At 36.0% G+C, this 20,384-nt stretch overlaps 1 protein-coding gene across 10 annotated transcripts in view; it reads left to right on the top strand.

The window, feature by feature from the left end:
* LOC127438763 (R3H domain-containing protein 1-like) overlaps positions 1-20,384 on the top strand; it is a 54,341-nt gene that overhangs the window by 26,609 nt on the left and 7,348 nt on the right. For 7 of the 10 annotated variants that reach the window (XM_051694591.1, XM_051694596.1, XM_051694590.1 and 4 more), the window contains 17 exons: positions 3,577-3,706; positions 3,811-3,889; positions 4,476-4,535; positions 5,065-5,205; positions 5,303-5,411; positions 5,558-5,653; positions 6,078-6,106; positions 6,275-6,328; positions 6,500-6,717; positions 9,431-9,709; positions 11,240-11,397; positions 12,090-12,170; positions 13,516-13,758; positions 13,850-13,967; positions 17,894-18,048; positions 18,276-18,427; positions 18,544-18,647. In XM_051694591.1, coding sequence (XP_051550551.1) covers positions 3,577-3,706; positions 3,811-3,889; positions 4,476-4,535; positions 5,065-5,205; positions 5,303-5,411; positions 5,558-5,653; positions 6,078-6,106; positions 6,275-6,328; positions 6,500-6,717; positions 9,431-9,709; positions 11,240-11,397; positions 12,090-12,170; positions 13,516-13,758; positions 13,850-13,967; positions 17,894-18,048; positions 18,276-18,427; positions 18,544-18,647 — 2,206 coding nt within the window. The remainder of the gene's footprint in view (positions 1-3,576; positions 3,707-3,810; positions 3,890-4,475; positions 4,536-5,064; positions 5,206-5,302; positions 5,412-5,557; positions 5,654-6,077; positions 6,107-6,274; positions 6,329-6,499; positions 6,718-9,430; positions 9,710-11,239; positions 11,398-12,089; positions 12,171-13,515; positions 13,759-13,849; positions 13,968-17,893; positions 18,049-18,275; positions 18,428-18,543; positions 18,648-20,384) is intronic. The other 3 variants (XM_051694595.1, XM_051694598.1, XM_051694599.1) reach the window with 3 other exon arrangements.

Genomic DNA, 20,384 nt, shown 5'->3' with positions numbered 1-20,384 from the left:
ACGGACATCCGACGGGTCTTTTTCATGGATTCAGCATTTGGTTTCAATCACGATCCTATTACAAAATTGCGATGCATTGCGATATTTTAAATTGTGAGGTTTCTATCATGACTTCAAATCATATCGCAAGTAGTTGGTACTTACAAAGTATGGCAGTTTGGTTTCCTCGGCAGCCATCTTGGCAACGCCATCTGACTGCTATTTTCTAGTCACTAGCATCACCATATGAAAATAAGGATCGTTTCGAACAGGTTTTCCTAAAATGTCTGCCATTGTTCGGATCAAAAGTGACTCAAACCATGTGAGAGAGTTAGTAACTGTGATTCAATTTCTTTTGTGGACTTCGGTTTTCACGGAATTGGCACAAATTCAATTACTGAATCGTGGTGCGTTGTGTGATTTCTCTCACGATATGTATTGTATGCGAGGTAGTTACCAAAGTAAGGCAAGTTGGTTTGCTTGGCAGCCATCTTGGCAAAGCTAACTCTAGTTGCTATTTTCTAGTAATGCAGGTACAACAACTATTTATTTAAATGCCAAAAGACAGAAATCCCTTTTCGTCAAAAATCACAGATGAAACTTGCAACAGTGGTATCATAAATTGTGCGAACACCCACATTGTCTACCATTCGTCAGTTAAAAAGTGAATCAAATTGCACGAGAGATGGAAACTGTGATTCAGTCTCTCCTAAATCCTACAGTTTCAGTTGCAATTTAATTAAGAAATTGTGATGTGTATTGTTTTGCAAGGTAGTTGGCCATACCAAAGGAAGGCAATTCGGTTTGCTCGGAAGTCTTCTTGGCAACGCCCTCTGGCTGCTGTCTTTTAGTAATACAGGTACAACTACTTTTTTGGAATAGTGAAAGACCGCAATATCAAAAAATAATTTGTAAAACTCGGCATTAAAATCTGACGATGGTATCATAAATTGTGCACTATCCTGCTAATGCGAACGCACTTTCTAAAGGAAAAATAAGCAGCTGATTTTATTGCATTTTCTCATGTTAACTCATGTACGAATGGTCCGTCTTTGTAAAATCTATTTATACATATTATGATAAATGCTACTAAAAAAACTGACTGTTTATTTCCTTCGAACGGCCTTGCTTTCAGATGTTTTGTGATTGATTTAGCTGCATTTTTTTTTTTATCGGAAGTTGCACAGTGAAAGAGCAGGTGGGCAAAAAAAGATTCCAAGGTCTTTGTGGACGAACAAATGTCCTTAATCAAGGGTATGTCCTTGAACGAGTGAACCAGACTTCATCCCCGAGGAAAGAGGGCCTCTATTCATAGACCTTTCTCCTCTCTTTGTATCTTTTTCCCCAGCTCGCTCTTTTATAACCATCTCTGTCACGATCTGTCTATTTGTCTTCTGTTTCACTGTCCCTCATGTTGTGTGATGTTTTTGTCCTCATTCAGGATGCTGGGCAGTTTCATTCAGGTCGTTCTTTTTCTTTGGGGGACAGTGAAGGACAGAAACGTAAAAAGAAAAGCGAGTGACATGCAAAAAGAGAACGAAAAAGAACGGTTAACCATTTAAGAGATAGTTTACCCAAAAATACAAATTCTGTCATTTACGCACCCTCGCACAAGAACCAATGATTTTTTGCATAATTGACATTAAACCAGGTGTGATATGTCTTTACGTCGATATGAGGGTGAATAAAATGGTGATTATAAAGGATTTTTGGTTGAATTATCCCTTTAAATCTCTGTGTTTGAGCCACTGCTGTTCAGCTGTTCATTTGGCTGGAGTCTCGCTCTCTCTCTCTCTCTCTCTCTCTCTCTCTCTCTCTCTCTCTCTCATCTCTCTCTCTCTCTCTCTCTCTCGCTCTTGATTTAAAGAGAGTTTTAGCATCAGAGTGAAGGATCAGGGTAAGACAGAGTCCAAAGCTCACAGAAGGACAGAATGATCTCATAACCTCCACAATCCTTCATGTAGCTCCACAGGGGAGTTTGTAAATCCCATTCATGAAATATGCATTCATGTGCTGTAGAAGCAGCCAAATACCCTCTAAACCCGCAACCCATGAGCCTTAATAGATTCACTATATTGATATCCAAATTTATTTGCATACTTAGGTTTCTTTACAATCTGCCTCCGACCATTTTATCATTTTGTACATCCAACAAACAACCAGCATCAGTTCTCCCACGTTTTGTAGTGATCAGTTTTCAGTTGTCGATATAATGGCAATACAATGTAATTATATAATTGAGACATTTAATTAAAAACATCGCTATGTTAAATGAATAATGCACCTCATTCAAGAAAAACGAGCCAAACAATTTGTTTTAATTGTTCATAAATGCATTCTTATGTAATTTTTTATTTGCAAAAGAATGGTTTTACAAAGATTTACGCAGAAATTAGTTAATTCATTGTTACATGAATGAAGCCCACTTTTTTTACACAATATTATTCAAAATTCACTAAGCTGACACTTCTGTAACAACACTGTTGTTTAGGTAACAATGCTGATAAACTCAGATTGGCCAAATATAGGCCGATATATTGGTGTGTTTCTAATTCAATGCTAAAATTATGATTTGTCACAGAGCATTATGGATGTTTTTTTGAATCTGTAAATTTTGGCTTAGCTTATGTTTTTTTTTTTTTTTTTCTGTATTGTGAATTATTATGGCAAAATACCATATATCGGCTAATTACTAATCTAAACCTAAAACTATGATTTTCTTTTTTGTAGCAGAGCACTAGGGAATTTCTTGGGTTTTTTTTTTTTTTTTGACAAAGTTGTTTAAACAAAAAAAGTTCATTTTGTAAAGCCTATTTTTATCTTTATTGTAGTTTTTAACTGAGAGGAGGCAGGTCTTTATTATTTGAGATGTGAAATTGGCCAAATATTAGCCGATATATCGGTTTTTCACTAATACGAAACTAAAATTATGATTTGTCACAGAAATTAAGCAAGTTTTTGTGTTTAAACAAAAAGTTTAGTGTTTGAAATTTCATTTAGCACTTTATTTTTGTGTATTGAGAATTATTATTCTTTATTATTAATTATTATGGCCATATATCGGCCGATATATCGGTCTACTACTAATCCAAACCTAAAACCGTGATTGTTTTGTTTGGTTGTCGCAGAGCAGAGAAGTTCTTGTGTTTCTGCACACAAAGTTGTTCGAACAAAAAAAAGTTTATTGTGTAATGTTTGGTTTAGCTTCTTTTTTTCTTTTTTTTTTCTTTTTTGGAATCGTTAAGTGAGCGCAGGCACAGGTCTTTATTGCTTGAGATAATTACAAAGTCTTCTAATTCTGTTTACTAAGTATTTTAATCAGACTCCTCTGATTAACTGGAACAAAGGGATAGAGGTCACAATAAGCTTTTAATTACTCTCCTCACTAGATAATAACACAAAAGTTGTGTTGTTTTTCTTTTGATCATAAATAAAAGAACTTATCGAAAAGGTTTATGAAAAAACTTGGGAAACATATGCACGTTGCCGTAATATTTAATGTGAATGTATGTTCAAATGTGTCTTATATAAACAAATAGAACTTTTTATTAAAAAAAAATTATGTATCTAAATATCTTATTTCCTATGTTTTAACAGGATAAGATTCATTTCGAGCTCAGTCAGTCTTTTGAAAAAGACGAGACGTTCATCAAAAATGAGGACAGTGAGAAAATCTCTGTAAAGACAGAGAAAACAGACCGACTGTCCAAGAAGACACTCTCAAGAGGTGTGTGTGTGTTTTTGTTTTTTGGCAGCGAAGGTGTTTTCTCACAGTCCAGATGGATGCGACAGAATGTGTGTGGTGAATCTCTCTCTCTCGCTCGCTTTCAGATCCCAGTCAGGAATACACAGACTCTACGGGTATAGACCTCCATGAGTTTCTGGTCAACACACTGAAGAACAACCCCCGGTGTGTGAAAATACTCCCCCACCATCTCATTAACACACCCTCTTCTAGAGCTACTTCTGTAGAACCATTGACCTTTTTTTTTGCATCAGAGTCCTTCCTCTTCTGTTACAGTTCTGGCAAACTTTATAAATATACCACTCACTTGTTCTAAAGCCCTAACCCTAAGGGGACATTCAGAAAGAAATGTGTTCTTGCATTAAAGAAGTCTTTTTAAAAAGTATTTTATCTTGACACGGCATCTAAAAATTGCGACGCTGAAAAAGCATGATGCACCGCAACTGTCAAAGATGTCCGTTTAGTGCATGTTTACATAGAAAAACTATTAAAAAACAGAGCAGTCCAGTAGTGTTAAACTAATTAATTCACCCTGAATCGCTTAATGCACAGGCTCCATTCAGACTTTGTTTTGAAGATAATTACTGTCTAAGACATTCTTTCTATCTTCGTTATTTGTAAACTATTTTATTCTTAATGATTTTGGTTTTTAATGTGGATCGATGCAGAGATGGTTGCTATTTGTCTGAATATTCTGCCTCTCGTCTGTTTGATGAGCTGTGATAAATGCTAATGAACGCTGTTCTTGCAGGGACAGAATGATGCTGCTGAAACTTGAGCAAGATATTCTGGACTTCATTAGTAACATTGAGTAAGTAGAGCCAAAAACAACAAAGAGTTTGAGTTCTTTCAAATTAATTAGTTTTTGACATTTACAAGCATTGTTTTTGAAACTTATTATTTATTAGCATCATTACTGAAACACATTAAGTAAAAATGTTCTTTGTTACATTTTCTTAAGTTTTGTGCATTATAGTAATAGACTGATGTATCGGTCAGGCCAATTAATTTGATGATAGTTGGAATTTGATATTTTCTCAATTTTCTGCATTGCCCGATAGCTATACAGTATAATGAATTTTTTTTTATACAAGTTCAAGTTTTGAATGAAAAAAATATTAGAATTAATTATTTATTTAACACAACATTTGCGCTGCTAGCTTGTGTATTTTTATCGTTAAATGGTATTTTGGTATTATATTGGCCATTGTCCTCTCTACACTTTAGATGCTGCCTTTAAAAACCATCGTAAAACGGCCATTGAAAAGCAGTAAACCACTAATCCATTCCCAAAAAATAAATTACATTTTAGTTGTTTTATGTCATTGTTTTTCTTGCAGCAGTCAGAGGAGGAAGTTCCCCCCGATGACATCTTATCACAGGATGCTCCTCCATCGCGTGGCGGCATATTTTGGGTTGGACCATAACGTTGATCCGACTGGGAAATCAGTAATCATCAACAAAACCAGCAATACTAGAATGTACGTCTGGACTAACGATTTCTTAGCTTGAATTCTTCTTTGTTTTCTTATGTTTTTAAAAGTTTTAATTAAACAATCTTATCACTTTTTCTTCTAGACCGGATCAAAAGTTTTCTGATCACATTAAAGATGATAAAACGGACGATTTCCAAAAGCGGTACATATTAAAGAGAGATAACTCAAGCCTGGACCAGGAGGATGGCAGGGTAAGAAATAAATCTATACAGTAATCTACTGTATGTTAAACAGACAAATAATTATTACGTAACTGTTATAATTAGAAAAATCATATTGAAATAATTTAACAGCAAACAAATATAGTGATCTATATTATCGTTCACATTGTGTTTAGCTGCGGATGCGTCTTAAGGATGATAGACGGAGTAAATCGATAGAGGAGAGAGAGGAGGAGTATCAGCGAGCCAGAGACAGGATCTTTGCTGAAGACGTGCGTTTCCATATTTAAATTACTACACATTGTAGTATAAACCTGTTATAAGTACTTTATAACGGTGTATAATCATGTTATAAACCTTTTTAATCATTAATTTGACTATAATGTATTACAGTTTGTGTTTAAAATTTTGTAGCTTCAATAAAAGTGTTAGTAGTTTAGTTCTTCGAAATTTTTTATTTAGTTTTAATTTTCCTTGTACCATTTTGCAAAAGTAGCATATGTTATTTTTTTGCTTACAATATTTTCAAACCAAATGATTATAATTATTTTACAGAACTTAAAGTGATTCATTGTCTAACAGGCTAGAAGCCTCATGTTTTATTCAAGTAAAGAAATAATTATAATTAGTAATAGAATCATTAAAATTCAGTATGTTGTTTTAAGTCCATGTGTGTCTTTTTTTTTTTTCTTGCAGGGGCAAGATCATTTCCCGTTTGATAAAAGGTAAAAAAAAAAATTAAAAAAACCTATATGGCACATACAGTATGCAACATTTTTAATGACAGTTCAACACTTGATATTTGCGTTTTCTTTGTAATGTTTGTTGTTTTTATTGTTTGGCTTTTTGCTTAGATTTTATAACAATGATAATGTTTGTTCAATTTCTGCTAGAATCCAAGAGGACATGACTTTCATTAACACTCAACAAAGACGGCAAATTTTCAGGTAAATCTTTATTATTACATGTTTTATTAGCTTAATTAAGTGTTGTTTACGAGACCATTGAAATAATGACCTTGCTGTGTGCGATAAAGATTTGCGCAATATTGCACTTTCGAGTAAACAGTGGCGTTGTTTGTTTATCGCTGGTCTTATATCTGTGCATGTTTATGGCAGATTGAGAGACGAGCACTCGGGAAACAGTCGTCAGAGCAGCTCTGAGAACGAGTTGAAGTATTCAGATCCTCGGCCGTGGAGCAGCACAGATTCGGACAGTTCCCATAGGAACCTGAAACCCGCCATGACCAAAGCCAACAGTTTCAGTGGCATCAGTCTGTTGATACGAGGAGACAGCACCGCCAGCAGCAAAAGCACGGGGAAGCTGTCCAAAACTAGTAAATAACACTTTTTTACTTAGTTATGTATTGGGTGCTTAATGTAGACTTCTCTAGGGATGCACTGATATAGACATTTTTGTCTTTACCGATGTCTGGTAAATTTGATTGTCACATCTGAAACCTACGGAGCCCACTGTTTTCTGAAACTGAAGATTTTTGCTTCACTCCCTATACCTTTATCAGTCCCTTACAAAAATTAGCCATACACTGAAAACCCTATTAAGTTGACTTTACTCAATTGATTAAACATATTCCTTTAATTGAATTGAGTAATGGCATCTCCAGAACTTAATTAAGTTCACTTAACTTGGTGTTCATTTAGAATGAACTTCACTATTTAAGTTAACTAGATGCAAGTAGACCTAACACAGATTTGCTATTTAAATATTGTTGTTTCTACTTAATTTGAATTGAATTGACTTAAATTTATATCGTACAATAGCAAAGATCAAATAAAGAAGATTATCACAGATTCTAGGTCAATCTTTTATTAAACTTAATTCTTCACTGAAATGCATGTATACCTGTACTTCAGTTGCACATTCACAAGGTGAGCTGAAATAGTATTAATGAAACAGATCACCATAATAGTGTCATAAAACAACTATTTACATCCAGACAACATTAAGCTAAAACCTCTTAATACTCTTAAAATGTTCTCTGTTCTTAATAACAACTATTTAAATGCACATATGTTATCTTTGACCAAGGAAACATAATTAAATTATTAAAGTGCAAGGCATTGTGGGTATTCCCATAGCCTCAATTTTGACACTTAAAATTGAAGTCTATAGATTTTTAAGATAAATATGTTCAAGGAGCATAAATATTTACGTTATGAGCCCAAAACTTGACATTTGAAGTAATGTTTAATTAAGACAACTTGATTTTTCCAGTAATGACAACATAAGGTTTTACAGTGTAGTTTTAATAATAATATGAGATCATAAAAACTGCATGCAAAATTATTTATAAAGAATAAGTATAATGCTGTTTTAAATAGTTTTAGGTGGAGTATAGCATGTGTATTTTATACTCTTTTGCCTAGTGTTCGTAATAACACCGTAAACCTATAATTCAACTAAGTTTTTTTAGAAGTGTACAAAGACCTTTTTTAGTGGCTTTATGCATTGTTTTTGACTTTTGAGAATTTCCTAAAAGATTGTTTCATCTGGTTTAGCTCACTTTTGGCAATATTTTTCAGCTATTTTGTTCCTTGGAGTATAGCTAAATCAGAAACACATGAACACGCACAGATACAAAAGCATGCACTAACTGAAAATCTGTAATAACGTAAAATCAAAAGATTTTGACCTACAAGACCATCTCAGTCCTGTTCCCATTTCATTGCTTTGTTCTTTTTTCCCTTCCTTGTGGAAGGCTGTTTTATGTTTCTGCTTTTCTTGTTCTTGCTTTGAGCAGCGATGCATTGGCAGTGCATGTGTTGTATGTCTTGTGGAAAGCACCTCTTTGCCCTCTTTTCACCCATTTCATGTCCATCAAGGAAAAGCAAAGAGAACACATCTGTATTCAGAGCCGTCTGCTCTCTGGATTCATTGGTTATTTATGCTTTGGCATTTAGAAGCTCAAGGAGTTGCTGCCAATATATATTTATAATGTTTAATATTTAATGCCTCTTTTCTTCCGTTCAGCAACCTCTGGGTCTTTCCATCTGCCCGGTTACATTTGAACAGCCCTCTGAACGATCAGAAATGTTTTCCAAGTGTTATGTTGTTATCCTTATTTCTAGATGTACAAATACAGGTTAGCTAAATTGTGTCACTATGGCTTTGTACAGACAGGCAGCAAAATTCTGATGTTTTTGTTATAACTCAAATTCATTTAGTTGATTGACGTCTAAACGGAAAGAAGAAAAAACTTACACGTGAAATAAAATTAAAAATTGTACAATTCAAACCACATTCATATGTGGTTTAAAATCTGATCAAAATGCAGTCAGATTGTATTTGTTTCTGTCTTTCTAGATGTAATGGATATTTATTGTCATATACAGCACATTAGTTCTGTCCAAACTGACTTTTCTCACTTTTGTCCCATAAAAAAAATTATGTAGCATTTATTATGTAGAGAATAATAAATTAGTGAGAAGTTTTAAACACTGCATATGTACGAATGTGTGAAATGCTATAATGCCTCTAATGCTTATGTTGTCCCATGTGCCTCATGAGTTCACCACCATGACCAGATGCATTAATTTGGCAACCGATATAGATAGAGATTGACTAATATTGACTGTTTTTTTTTTTACAAAAAAAAAAGTTACCCGATATTAATAAATAAATATTGTTTAAAAACGTTAAAACCAATCATCGGTTGATCTCTAGTAAATACATTGGTTGTGCTGGGTGATATGATGGCATATACAGTGCAATGATACATTAAACCAATTCTGTCACACTGTTAATGATATTTCTACGACTAAAGACCTAAATTAGTTGCTAGACAGTAACCCTGGTGGTACGGTACAGTGGACGGTAACCTTGGTAATCTAGAAGAACTTGAGCAGTTTCATCTTTTGGCCATGTGTATGGACCTCCATGCATGTTTTCCTGTCATCTTATTTTATTGTCCTGCCCATCTGCAGCCACGGCCATTAGCCCCACCCATACCACCTTCCAAATGTATTACCTCATCTACAACCCTTCTAGTAAAACTTCTTTCGCTCTTCTTCCGTTACTTCCTTCTTCAGGTTCAGACTCCTCTTGTAGCGTAGGTTCATCCTCCGGGTCACTCTCTCGGCCTGCTCAGCTGTCGTTACCTGCCCCTGTTCTACCCCAGCCCAGTCGGGTCTTTACCATGGCCCCTGCGGCGCCTCTGCCTGCTGCGCCAATCGGGGGCAACACACCAACCCAGGCTCCTCAGAGCGCGACTACTAACTCAAACATTATTAATAATGCTAGCTTCTACATTGTTTCTCTGGATACCACCGCCATTCCACCAGGCAGTGTGCTACTCAATCCACAAACAGGTGGGTGTCACCTGACCGAAACGACCTGCACTAATATGTTTTTAGTTGAAAAAGTTTTCCATTTCCTAACATCATAATTTTCCAATGTACTAGAGAATGTTTCGTAAACACAGTAGAGGAAAACACCGTTCAAGTGTGGATAAGAGGTGTAAACATGGCAAAATCAATAAATTTTCAACTGAAAATGGATTAATGTGGATGTGGCCTTGTAGGATGGAAGGCAATCATGTTTCATAGAAGTTGCGATTTAACAGTACATGTATTTTTGCACAATTATGCATGTACAATTTACCTTGTAGTTTAAATGCTTTAGGCTAACACTTAATTCTTTTCATATTACTCACAATACTTACTGGCAAATGAATATTTCCAACTAATTCATGAATTATTTCTCTGCTGAAGTGGAATTTAATTATAATTAAGCCAATTTAAAGGAATGTTCTGGGTTAAATACAGGTTAAGCGCTATGCCACAGATGCTGTTAATTTACCACAGAAAATTACGATTTGTTCCTCTTTGTAAAAAAAAAACAAAAAAACAACAGAAATTATGCATAATGGCTGGATGATGCGTGATCGCAGGAACGATGTGTGATCACTCGAGCGATGAGTGATGGCTCAAACGATGTGTGTTGGCTCGAACTATGCGTAATCGCTCAAACGATTCATAATCGTTCCATGTTTGCTATCTGGAATTCCATTTTAAGTGCGCAACTGTGAACACTTTTTATTTTTATTATTTATTTATTTATTTTTTTTATGTATTGCGTTGGACTTTTTTTTTGTTTTTTTTAGAACTGTCAAGATTAACGTGTTAACGCATTCGATTAATTAAAGTTTAACGCGTTTTTCATAATCATGATTAACACATTTATTGTTAAGAAAGCATAAAACCAGCATAATCACGTCAGAGTATGGCGGAACTTTTGCAATGTGTCCGCCCGGAGTCTTAACCATCACCAAAACGCTGAATGAGACTATATTTGGAATCTCTGTTCATGTGGAGTCCAAAGTGGTGCATGACGCTGCGGTTGACGCCCTGACGCGAATTGTGAATGCGGCTTTACGACTGTGGTATCAAAGCAGATAGCCACAGTCTGTCGGCCAATTCATATTGTGGAACATTGAAATTTAAGAGAAATAATGTGTGTTGCAATGAATACACAACCTATGGGGGGACTAGTTATTTCAATTAGTCAACCTCCCACTTAGACTTTGGGAAATGTTTCTTGAATTGGTGCTACTTTAGTGCATTTCTATCTTTATACTGTGGAAGGCTTTGTTTGGAAAATGTTAATAAAGCATTATATTGTTACATATTTTGTTTTCTATTCTAAGAAGGAAATTAATACAGTTTGACAGGAAAAGAAGTATGCTCTGTATTGAGTAAAGTTTCAGCGCTCTCAAAATCTGCGATTTAATCGTGATTAACTATGAAAAATGATGCGGTTAATCGCAATTTTAAATTTTAATCGACTGACAGTGCTAGTGTTTTATATTTGTTAACTTGAGATTTTTGTTGATTTCGCAGGTCAGCCTTTTTTTAACCCTGACGGCAGCCCGGTGGTCTACAACCCTGCCATGACGTCACAGCAGGGGCGTGGCCAACAGCCCATGACTCTTCACCCTCCCCCTCCGCCTCTTCCTCCTCCCCCTCAACCACAGCCAGCCAATCACCTTCTCGCACAGGTCAGTAAACTGTCCATCCAGCTAGCAAAATTGTGTTGTCATTAATTTTTTAATTAATGCTTCTATCTTTACTCTGCAAAGGTGGCACTGAAGCTGCATCTGAAGTGGCGTTTAGTTGTATTTACACAGACTGCTCAGAGCAGGCATAAATTCATATACACACCAGTTACAAATGCATAAATAATGTTACAAGTTGAATATTTAAAATGTAAATTATGAATATAGAAATATGAAAGGAATGAAAATATGAAGTTGTACTTTTAAATATGAAACTAAATTATGAAACGTGCTCTATCATGACAAAAACAAAGTTTAAGGCTGCTCTGATGCTGCATTTCAGTTAACAGAACCAAAGCAGTATTAGAACTGCCTTTGATATTAGGGGCTAAGGTGGGTCAGAGCAGGCTTAATTAAGTATGGCTTTTGCATCTTTACACTGAATGTTGTGCAGGCACAGAGCAGGCTTAACTCTGAAAAGTTAAAGACACCATAAGTTAATATTTGCCTGTAATCTTAACATTTTGAATCTGTTTTATGTTATTGCTCCATCACATCATGTCTGCTCTCATTTATTCCATCTTTCTATCATTCAGCACTGCTTTGCTCGCTTTCTCGGACGTTGTACTTTGATCCCTCACTATCCTTTCCTCCTGTTCATCCTCTCTTCCTATGTTTTTCTCCTTCCTCTGCAGTCGTCTGTGCAGCCAGTGCAGTTTTCTGCGGTTTCTTGTCCTCCTCTCCTGCCTGGTGCTTTCTCTCAGCAATACACTGTGGTACTTTTCTCCTCTTTTACTATCACTGCATCATAGCGTCTTCGGCAGTCGCTTTCTTTTTCCTCATTTATTTAAAGGGATAGTTCACCCATATATGGAAATTGTCATAATTTACTCAACCTCATATTCCAAACCCTGTATGACTTTCCTTCTTCTGTGAAACACAAAATTAGCATTTTTGAGGAATATCCCGGTGGCCATTCTTTTCCAGTGCAATTGAAAGGATAGTGACTGGGACTTTCAAGCTCCAAAATGACAGCAAAAGCACCATAAAAGGATTATAAAAATCATAAAGAAACTCAAGTTTAGTTCTAATCCATGTTTGACAGTCTGGAGTTTAATTTTATTGATAAATCTCTCAGAGGTTTTAAAAATGAGACCTATCTGACTTTGTTGCACCCAACGGACTAGCAGATGACTTAACTGGGTCACTTCTGCCATCTCTCTCTCCCCCTCTGACCTGTTTCTACCAAATATAACATCCTCATTAGCAAATTCAGACTGCATTAATAATTAATGCCACCAGATGTTGGGTTTTCTTTAAATAAAAATATTTCTACCAGTTGTGAAGCCAAGCGGGGGGTCTCTGGCCCTGGTGGATGGTGGCCCAGACTTTGATGTGTGGTGGTTTTTAAAGCTTAAAGTCCTGAAAGTGATGCCCTGGTTTAGTTTCTGATAGACTTGCCTCTTATGATACCATCATCGTGTGATCCACTTCCACTTTTCCAAAGTTTCTCCTTTTGTTGGCTAATCAAAAAACAAATTTGGCATTTGGGAGTTCAAATTAAGAGCCATTGATGGCTTTTAAAAATGACCTAGTACTCATTTCATGTCATTGAATGACAGCTAGTTATAAACAAGATGAAACAGCCACGATCCAGCAGACAAAGATCCACCAATCTGAGAATTGCAGTCAACAAAGTGTGCCAAAAGTGCTCTGCATCAACCGTACTGTGAATGATGCAATCGAGTCAGTCGTCCTACACTCTCAAACTACTTATATATTTCCATTTATCTGAATATTTTGAAAATAAATGTATTGTTTCTATACTTATCAACAACCTTAAATCAATAGTTTTACATTTTTCCATAATTCTTAATTTAATTTATTTCCTAATTTGCAACACTTCATGGGATTGTAGTTCATTAAAGATGTAAAGTACACTGTCTTGTTTGAATTTATACTGTTGTGATTCACCTCGGTGCTGGTTGGTTTGGTTCATGGCTTAACTCTTTTATGAAGGATTTTATGAAATTCCTGTGGAAAATATGAATGGGGAAAATACTTGTGGAACCAAGACAGCTGGAAAAGTGCATTTGTGTTTTTGTGTGTATGTTAAAACAGCAACAGGATGGTTTAAGCACCCAGTTTAGCCAGATGAATCTAGTTCGGCAGCCGTCAGGGGATGCTTCGGACCCCCACATGGGCCTCTACCCACAATCCCTGGTGCTCCAGAACGCTCCGCCCACCGGATACATGCTTTCATCAGCGGGACAGCCCATGAGCGGACACGCCTACCCCCCGCCAACACATGTCAATCAACCGGTCCTTCAGCCGCATGGATACATACAGCAACCCGTTCAACAGGTACATAAACGCTGCTATCATGGTGCATTTATCTGCATGATCACGGACAAAAAAATAAAAGTTGTTGTAATATGTGTACTTGTGTTTGCAGGTGTCTGCGTGTTATTGTGCTCCGGGACAGTACTCCCACTCAACCCAACACTACAGAGCAGTGACGCCAGTACACTACAGCGCCACCCAGGGTCAGCAACTGCCACCACAACAGACAGGTACAAACGCGTGCTAATGGTGTAAATATGGTTGAAATTTGTGTCGACAGTAGTCTCAACAGGGCTGGAGCTTGGATGTGAAGCATTTTGACCTTTAGGGTGTGCAAAAGGTCCTCTATTTTTCTGACCGTGGGGGGTCAGACAAAGACCCTTAGACCCGGCCATGTCTCTCAACCTCATATGGCACAGATTTCCATTAATATCTGCAATGTATTCTGGACAACTGGAAAACGTCACTACTGCGCAATTATTTGAGTTTTTTCCATGGCGCTCTTATTTTGGTATCAACCATTTCAGTTAACCCGCTTGTAAAAATGGCACGTAAAAACAAAATTAACTGTGGTTGGTCACTGTACATGTCTGTTTCACATGTCTCTTCCTGTCTAAGTAGGCGGTTCTTGGCCAAATTAAACAGCAATGTGGACCAGATTTTATGCAGATAGTCAAAAGTCTGGCTGTTCCTGTGTTCTGATTGGAGTGTTGGGAAGCGGGGCCGTTTCACTGTATGAGATTCTCAGTAATTCTCACAGTGAACCGGTCTCTTTTCCCAGCCCTCACTCCTCAACTGTTGCCCTGCCTGACCTTTAATCAGAGAGGCCCTTCATAAGTGGCTACTTGCAAGGCGATTTAGTTTTCTTGTATTTATTTTCAATAGCATCATGGTGGTGAGTTTTGCACGAGCAAGCATCACTCATATTTTATTCATAAAATTAAAAAATCTAGATAGAAATAAAAATTAGCAGTTGCTGTGAGTTTTTAACCACTCTTAAGATTAATTTTTCTCCATGAAGGTCCAAAAAAAATAAAAATGAGAGAGAGAGAGAGAGAGAGAGAGAGAGAGAGTGAAAGAGAGTGAGATGATGTGTGTTTTCTGTGTGTGTGTGTGTGTGTATGTGTGTGCGTAGAGGAAATAAGTAATGCACACCTTGTCCACATTGACATTAAAAGGCCTCATTTCACAGGCACTTTAGTGTGTGTGGGTTGTATGGTCTAATTCGACAGGCTTTTGTTCTCTTCACTCTGGCCTTGCAAGGGCAGGTAAAAATAACTGTGAACCGACACACACTGATGGAGAAAGAGGGTCAGTGATGATTTTAACAGCAGACTAACTTGTGAAAATGATGTGACTGTGGCGACATTTTTGCAAAATAACATTACGCGGTTGCGTACATGTATCGCGGCAGTTCTGATTACAAAAATACAAATTGAATATAATGATAATCAATAAAAACATATAAAATAGATTAATCAAAAGCTAGTTTAAAAAGATATGTCTTCAAATGCTTTTTAAAAATGTAAATGCTTGGTTCTTGTCTAATTTCTATTGGTAAAGCATTCCAGATTTTTGCCGCACAATGGCTAAAAGCAGCTTCACCAGATCTCTTAAGATTTACATTACAGTATATAAGAAATTCTGCATTGGAAGACCTCAAACTGCGAGTTGGAACATAATATGATCAACAGTCAGAAATGTATGATGGCACTAAAGCATTAAGTGCTTTAAAAACCAATAAAACCTTAAAATCAATCCTGTATTTAACGGGTTACCAATGCAAATGAGCAAAACTGGTGTAATGTGATCTTTCCTGGATCTTGTAAGTCTATCTATACAACTCTTAGGTTAAGTGCATTACAATAGTCGATGCGAGAAAAAATAAAAGCATGAATAAATTTTTTCCCATCATCAAGTGAAACAAAGGGTCGAATTTGTGCGATATTTCTAAGATGATGAAAACAGGTCTTAGTAACGTAATTTATATGAGACTTAAAATTCGAATCACAATCTAGAATGACACTTAAGGTCCTTCACCTCTTTGACTGCAAAGCCAGAGTGCCTAGTGCAGTTTCAATTCTTTCCTCATGTTTTGAGCCAACAAAAAGTATCTCTGTTTTATGTTCATTTAAATGCAAAAAGTTTGTGTTCATCCATAATAGGATGATGGACAAACATTGAGACAATCTCTTTAATGCTTATGTGTCATTGATCTCTACAGAGAGATATGATTGAGGGTCATCAGCATAAAAATGGTTGTTTACCTCATGTTCATGAATTATGTTACCCAACGGCAGCAAATACAGTATGTTACAAATCAACAAAACCGACCTCTCTACCCTAAACCTTCAACCTAAACCGAATTGATAGTGTCATAAAAGCATATGTGAGATGAAAAACACAATTGCAGAAGCAATCACGACATTTTGTGGTGCTTTTACAACACTGTCGGCTCACGTTGCACTAGATCACAAGTGCAAAGCTAACGCACAATTTGATCGCCCTCGACCAAGCTTGTAAATGTAGTTGGTTATGTAATGCAAATGCTAAAATGGATCGCTATACTAAAAGTGTTTAAATGTCATAAGATTGCAGCATTGTGTGAGGAACAGGGTGAAGAGTTTTATTGCCATTTTACTAGTGATTTGTGTGAAAGAGAATAAGAGTCGTAAGTATAGCGCCTCTAGTGTTCACGTGATACGTACAGCGAACCAAACAAAATAATTGTGCAAAAATATAGGTATAGAAACGTAATGTGAGACCAGGTTGTTCGACACAGATAAAGAGCAAATACTATTAAAAATCGATAGAAACAATATTGAGAGGAATTTAGGTTTAGAGAATGTCACAACAGTTGTTTGTTTTATGTTCCTTGTACTCTTGAGAGACTCAATATCCACAACTCCGTGTCTATCTGGAATGCAGGTTGAAGACCCAAAAAAAGCGACAAAAACAAAAAACGTTGCTTTGTTGCGTTTTTTGTTTTTTTGCTCTTGCACAAAAATCCCAAATCATAATGTATTGAAAATTGAATGCCAAAAATATCCGGACGGTATACTATTATGGTTCATATTGGCCACAGCTCCTTGCGCTACACAAGAGGATTGCTTTGTGACTACTTTCGGACATGGTATCAAACGCTAATTTATTACGCAATTCAGTACGCAGTTTTGATACTCTAATATGTCCCAATAATGGAGTACTGGATTACTTTGCGCTTAAAAATTTGAATACTTCACCATCGCCAACACCATACGAACTTTTCATACATAGTATGTTAATTAGGATTCAGGCAGTGTTATTCCCTTGAGCCCTTTGCATATTTTCAGATAGAATTTAGAATTTTTTTTTAATCAAAGTGAATTTTTGCCACTTTAAGTGTACGTTTACACGACAACGATGTACTTAAAAATGGAAACGTTTCCTTTGCATTTTTGAAAAGTTTCGCGTACAGACGACAACATTGTCAAAACGATCCCCGTTCACACGGATCCACAAAAACGACTAAAAACACTGTATTAAGCATGCTGGGCCAGTAGTTGGCAATGTCACTTTGTAAAGAAACACTATGCGCCTGCGCACATAAGTATTCTTCCACAGAGCGGTGAATACAAACAATGAAGATGGCGATCGCTGATCGTAGTAGTGATGCAGTAAATCTACACTTTACTGGAGAAGCGTCAATAAACTCAAAACCTTGAGCAGCACAAACACAGTCCTGTAGTCCGCCATTGTAGTTTTGAACGTCTCGCACATTGTTTTGAAGTACTCACGCGCATGCCTATAGACTGAACATGTAATACGCGTGCGCATGACGTCATCGTTTTCACAAATTCTCGTTTTTGTATGTTTTCACAGAGACTATAACGGCATCATTTTCAAAAACTTGCACTTTGAAACCCGTTTTCAAAAGTTTGCATTTTCAGGCCCCAAAACGCTTGTTGTCGTGTAAACGAACAGCCAAAACGAATAAAAGGTTTTCCGTTTTAAGTTGAAAACGTTGTGTAAACGGCTCCTAATATTGCACGCAGTTCCCGGCGATTTTCTGTTTCATTGCAATGTGTCCTCGTTAATGTTTTGGCTCCAGATGTTGTTTGTTCATCATTTGTCTTCTAGTACAGCATTCACAGTTGTTTAATTATTGTCATTTTAGGTTTTCATGCGGTCATGCCCGGTCCACCCCCCAGCTACCAGGGCATGATGGGAGTTCAGCAGACTCGGAACCAATCACTGGTCAGCACTCAGGGTGGGATGGCCAATCAGATGCAGAGTGTGATGGTGCAGTACCCCACCATGCCTCCATATCAGGTAAGTGTTTTGCATCGCGTTAAATGCGATTTTTAATAAAATGTTTTATTTGAAACATGTTTGTGCTATATGTATGTTTTTAAATAAATGCTACTTGGTTTGATAATTTGATAAGTCATACAGTTTTAAGTGTGGCTAAAGTGTCGTTTGGCAGCTCGGAATTGATAAACGAGAGCTCTCGACATTTGATATTTCAGTGATGTTGATTAAGTGTGTGTGTTTATCAGGTGTCTGTGCAGCAGGGTTCTCAGAGCGTTCCACAGGCAGCCTATCAACAACATATTGTGCTGCAGGGACAGACCAATCAGACGCCAGCACCCTCTGCCAGCATGCAGGTGTATTACAGCATGATGCCGCCAACACAACACTCTACCATCAGGTAACAAACACACATATGAATGCATGTCAATGCATGGAAAAGTGCTATTCATTTGTTGATATTTTCCTGTGTGTGTGTGTGTGTGTGTGTGTGTGTGTGTGTGTGTGTGTATACAGTTCTACTCTTGGCTTCCTCCCCCCACCGGGTTCAGAGCAGATGTCGTTTCCCCGAGCACTCTCCCCCTGTGGCTCTCAGCCAATCTCAGGCCAGCAGTGCACAGGTATGCCAGCCCCTCCCACCTCCAAGGTAACACGATTAAGTGCGTTTAAATGTACAGCGAACAAGATGCTGTTTACTAAAATGTTGGAGCCCTGAAAAAATTTACTTTATTTACTTCATGCAAAATATCATTTGTTTTTGATTTTGGGGTGAAATTGCCATTGGCAGGTATTTTTTTATTTGGATATTAAGTCTTGGCACGTCTCTTGGTTAATAAGTCGAGCACACATAATGAGCTTTGAGTGGAGTTTATTTCTCATTTTCAAACTGTTTTATTTAGCAGTTTCATTAAATGTTGTTTAAAATTCAAATTTCTGCTTGTGCTTTACGGCGTTTGAAAAGAGCTCATCAGACCTTTCGGAGGAATTGAGAAGAATCAGTGTTATTTGAATAAACCTCAGCATTAATGAACGCTCTGCTGTGTGTCGGGTGATGATTATCTTGCTGAAGAAGAGGGTGTTTTAATGAGGAAGAGGCGAGACCCACGCACTCTTTGACCTTTCAGTGTTTAATAAAGCCGTTTAATTGGATAGTGTGTGTGTGTGTGTGTGTGTGTTGTAGTGGTGCCTAGATATTGCATTGTTTGTCTATGTTATCAAATAATTCAGAAGTGAAGTATATTTGCAATGCAATAAATGAGTATATACATTTTAAGTCTGCTGTACTGGAGTTGTAGAATGTTAAAGGTCAGTTGTATTAATAATTATGTTAAAGTCAAAGTTTTAATTATATGAATTTGATCATTAAATCGAGAAATTTAAATGTCAGTCTATTTATTTGCATCACATTGCATAATTTACAAGGAAAGTATGTTTTATAGCTTTTTGTATTATTTATTTTTTAAACGTGTCAAGAATATGTTCGGGTCATATTTAACCCCAAAATCTAGTATTTGTTGTACCTTTTGGTTTACTTTTACTTTATGGTGCTAGATTTCTGATTTCTGAAATGAATGAATAAATAATTGTATTTCAGTATTTTTTTGCTATGTAAGAAAGTGTTCTATTGCAGTAATGAGAATCTAAAGAGAATACCATTGAGAATAATGGGAATAAAAAATAAAAAAAAGTAAAATAGAAACATCTGGATGCATTATTTTAATGAGAATTTAGCTTAATTGTCATTAATAAAAATAAAAAAATAAATAAATATATATATATATATATATAATGAAAACAAAATAAATATATATTTTTATTTGAAAAGTATTTATTCATCTTGGTAGTATTTATTGTACCTTTTATTTTACTTCTGTTTTATGCTGATTTATTTTTTTATTTTTTTATTATTATTATTAATTTTTTATTTTATTTATTATATTGCAGTAATGGAAATGTAATGAAAATCACCATTTAGACTAATGGGATTTACAAAAATAAAACAAAAAACGTAAAAGATATATGCCCGTATGCATTATGGTAATGAGAATTTTGCTTAATTAGATATAAAAAAATAAAAAATAAATGTTTTTTATATAATTTTAATGATAATCAACTTTAACCAGTATAAATTGAGAAATGTAAATGTCTATATTTATTGCATCACTGTATGAAATAAAAATATGTTAGTATACTTTACCTATAGGTAATAATAAAAAAATCTTATTACTGCATTGCAAAACAAAAAAAAAACAAAAAAAAAAAACAATTAAAAAAAATATATATATATATATTTGTGAAGTATTTATGCATCATGATAGTATTTGTTTTACTGCCTTTGATTTAGGCTTTTAAAAATA

The sequence above is a fragment of the Myxocyprinus asiaticus genome, chromosome 50 (assembly GCF_019703515.2).
Source record: "Myxocyprinus asiaticus isolate MX2 ecotype Aquarium Trade chromosome 50, UBuf_Myxa_2, whole genome shotgun sequence".
NCBI classification, from domain to species: domain Eukaryota; kingdom Metazoa; phylum Chordata; class Actinopteri; order Cypriniformes; family Catostomidae; genus Myxocyprinus; species Myxocyprinus asiaticus.
This window is presented reverse-complemented; position numbering and strand designations above follow the sequence as displayed.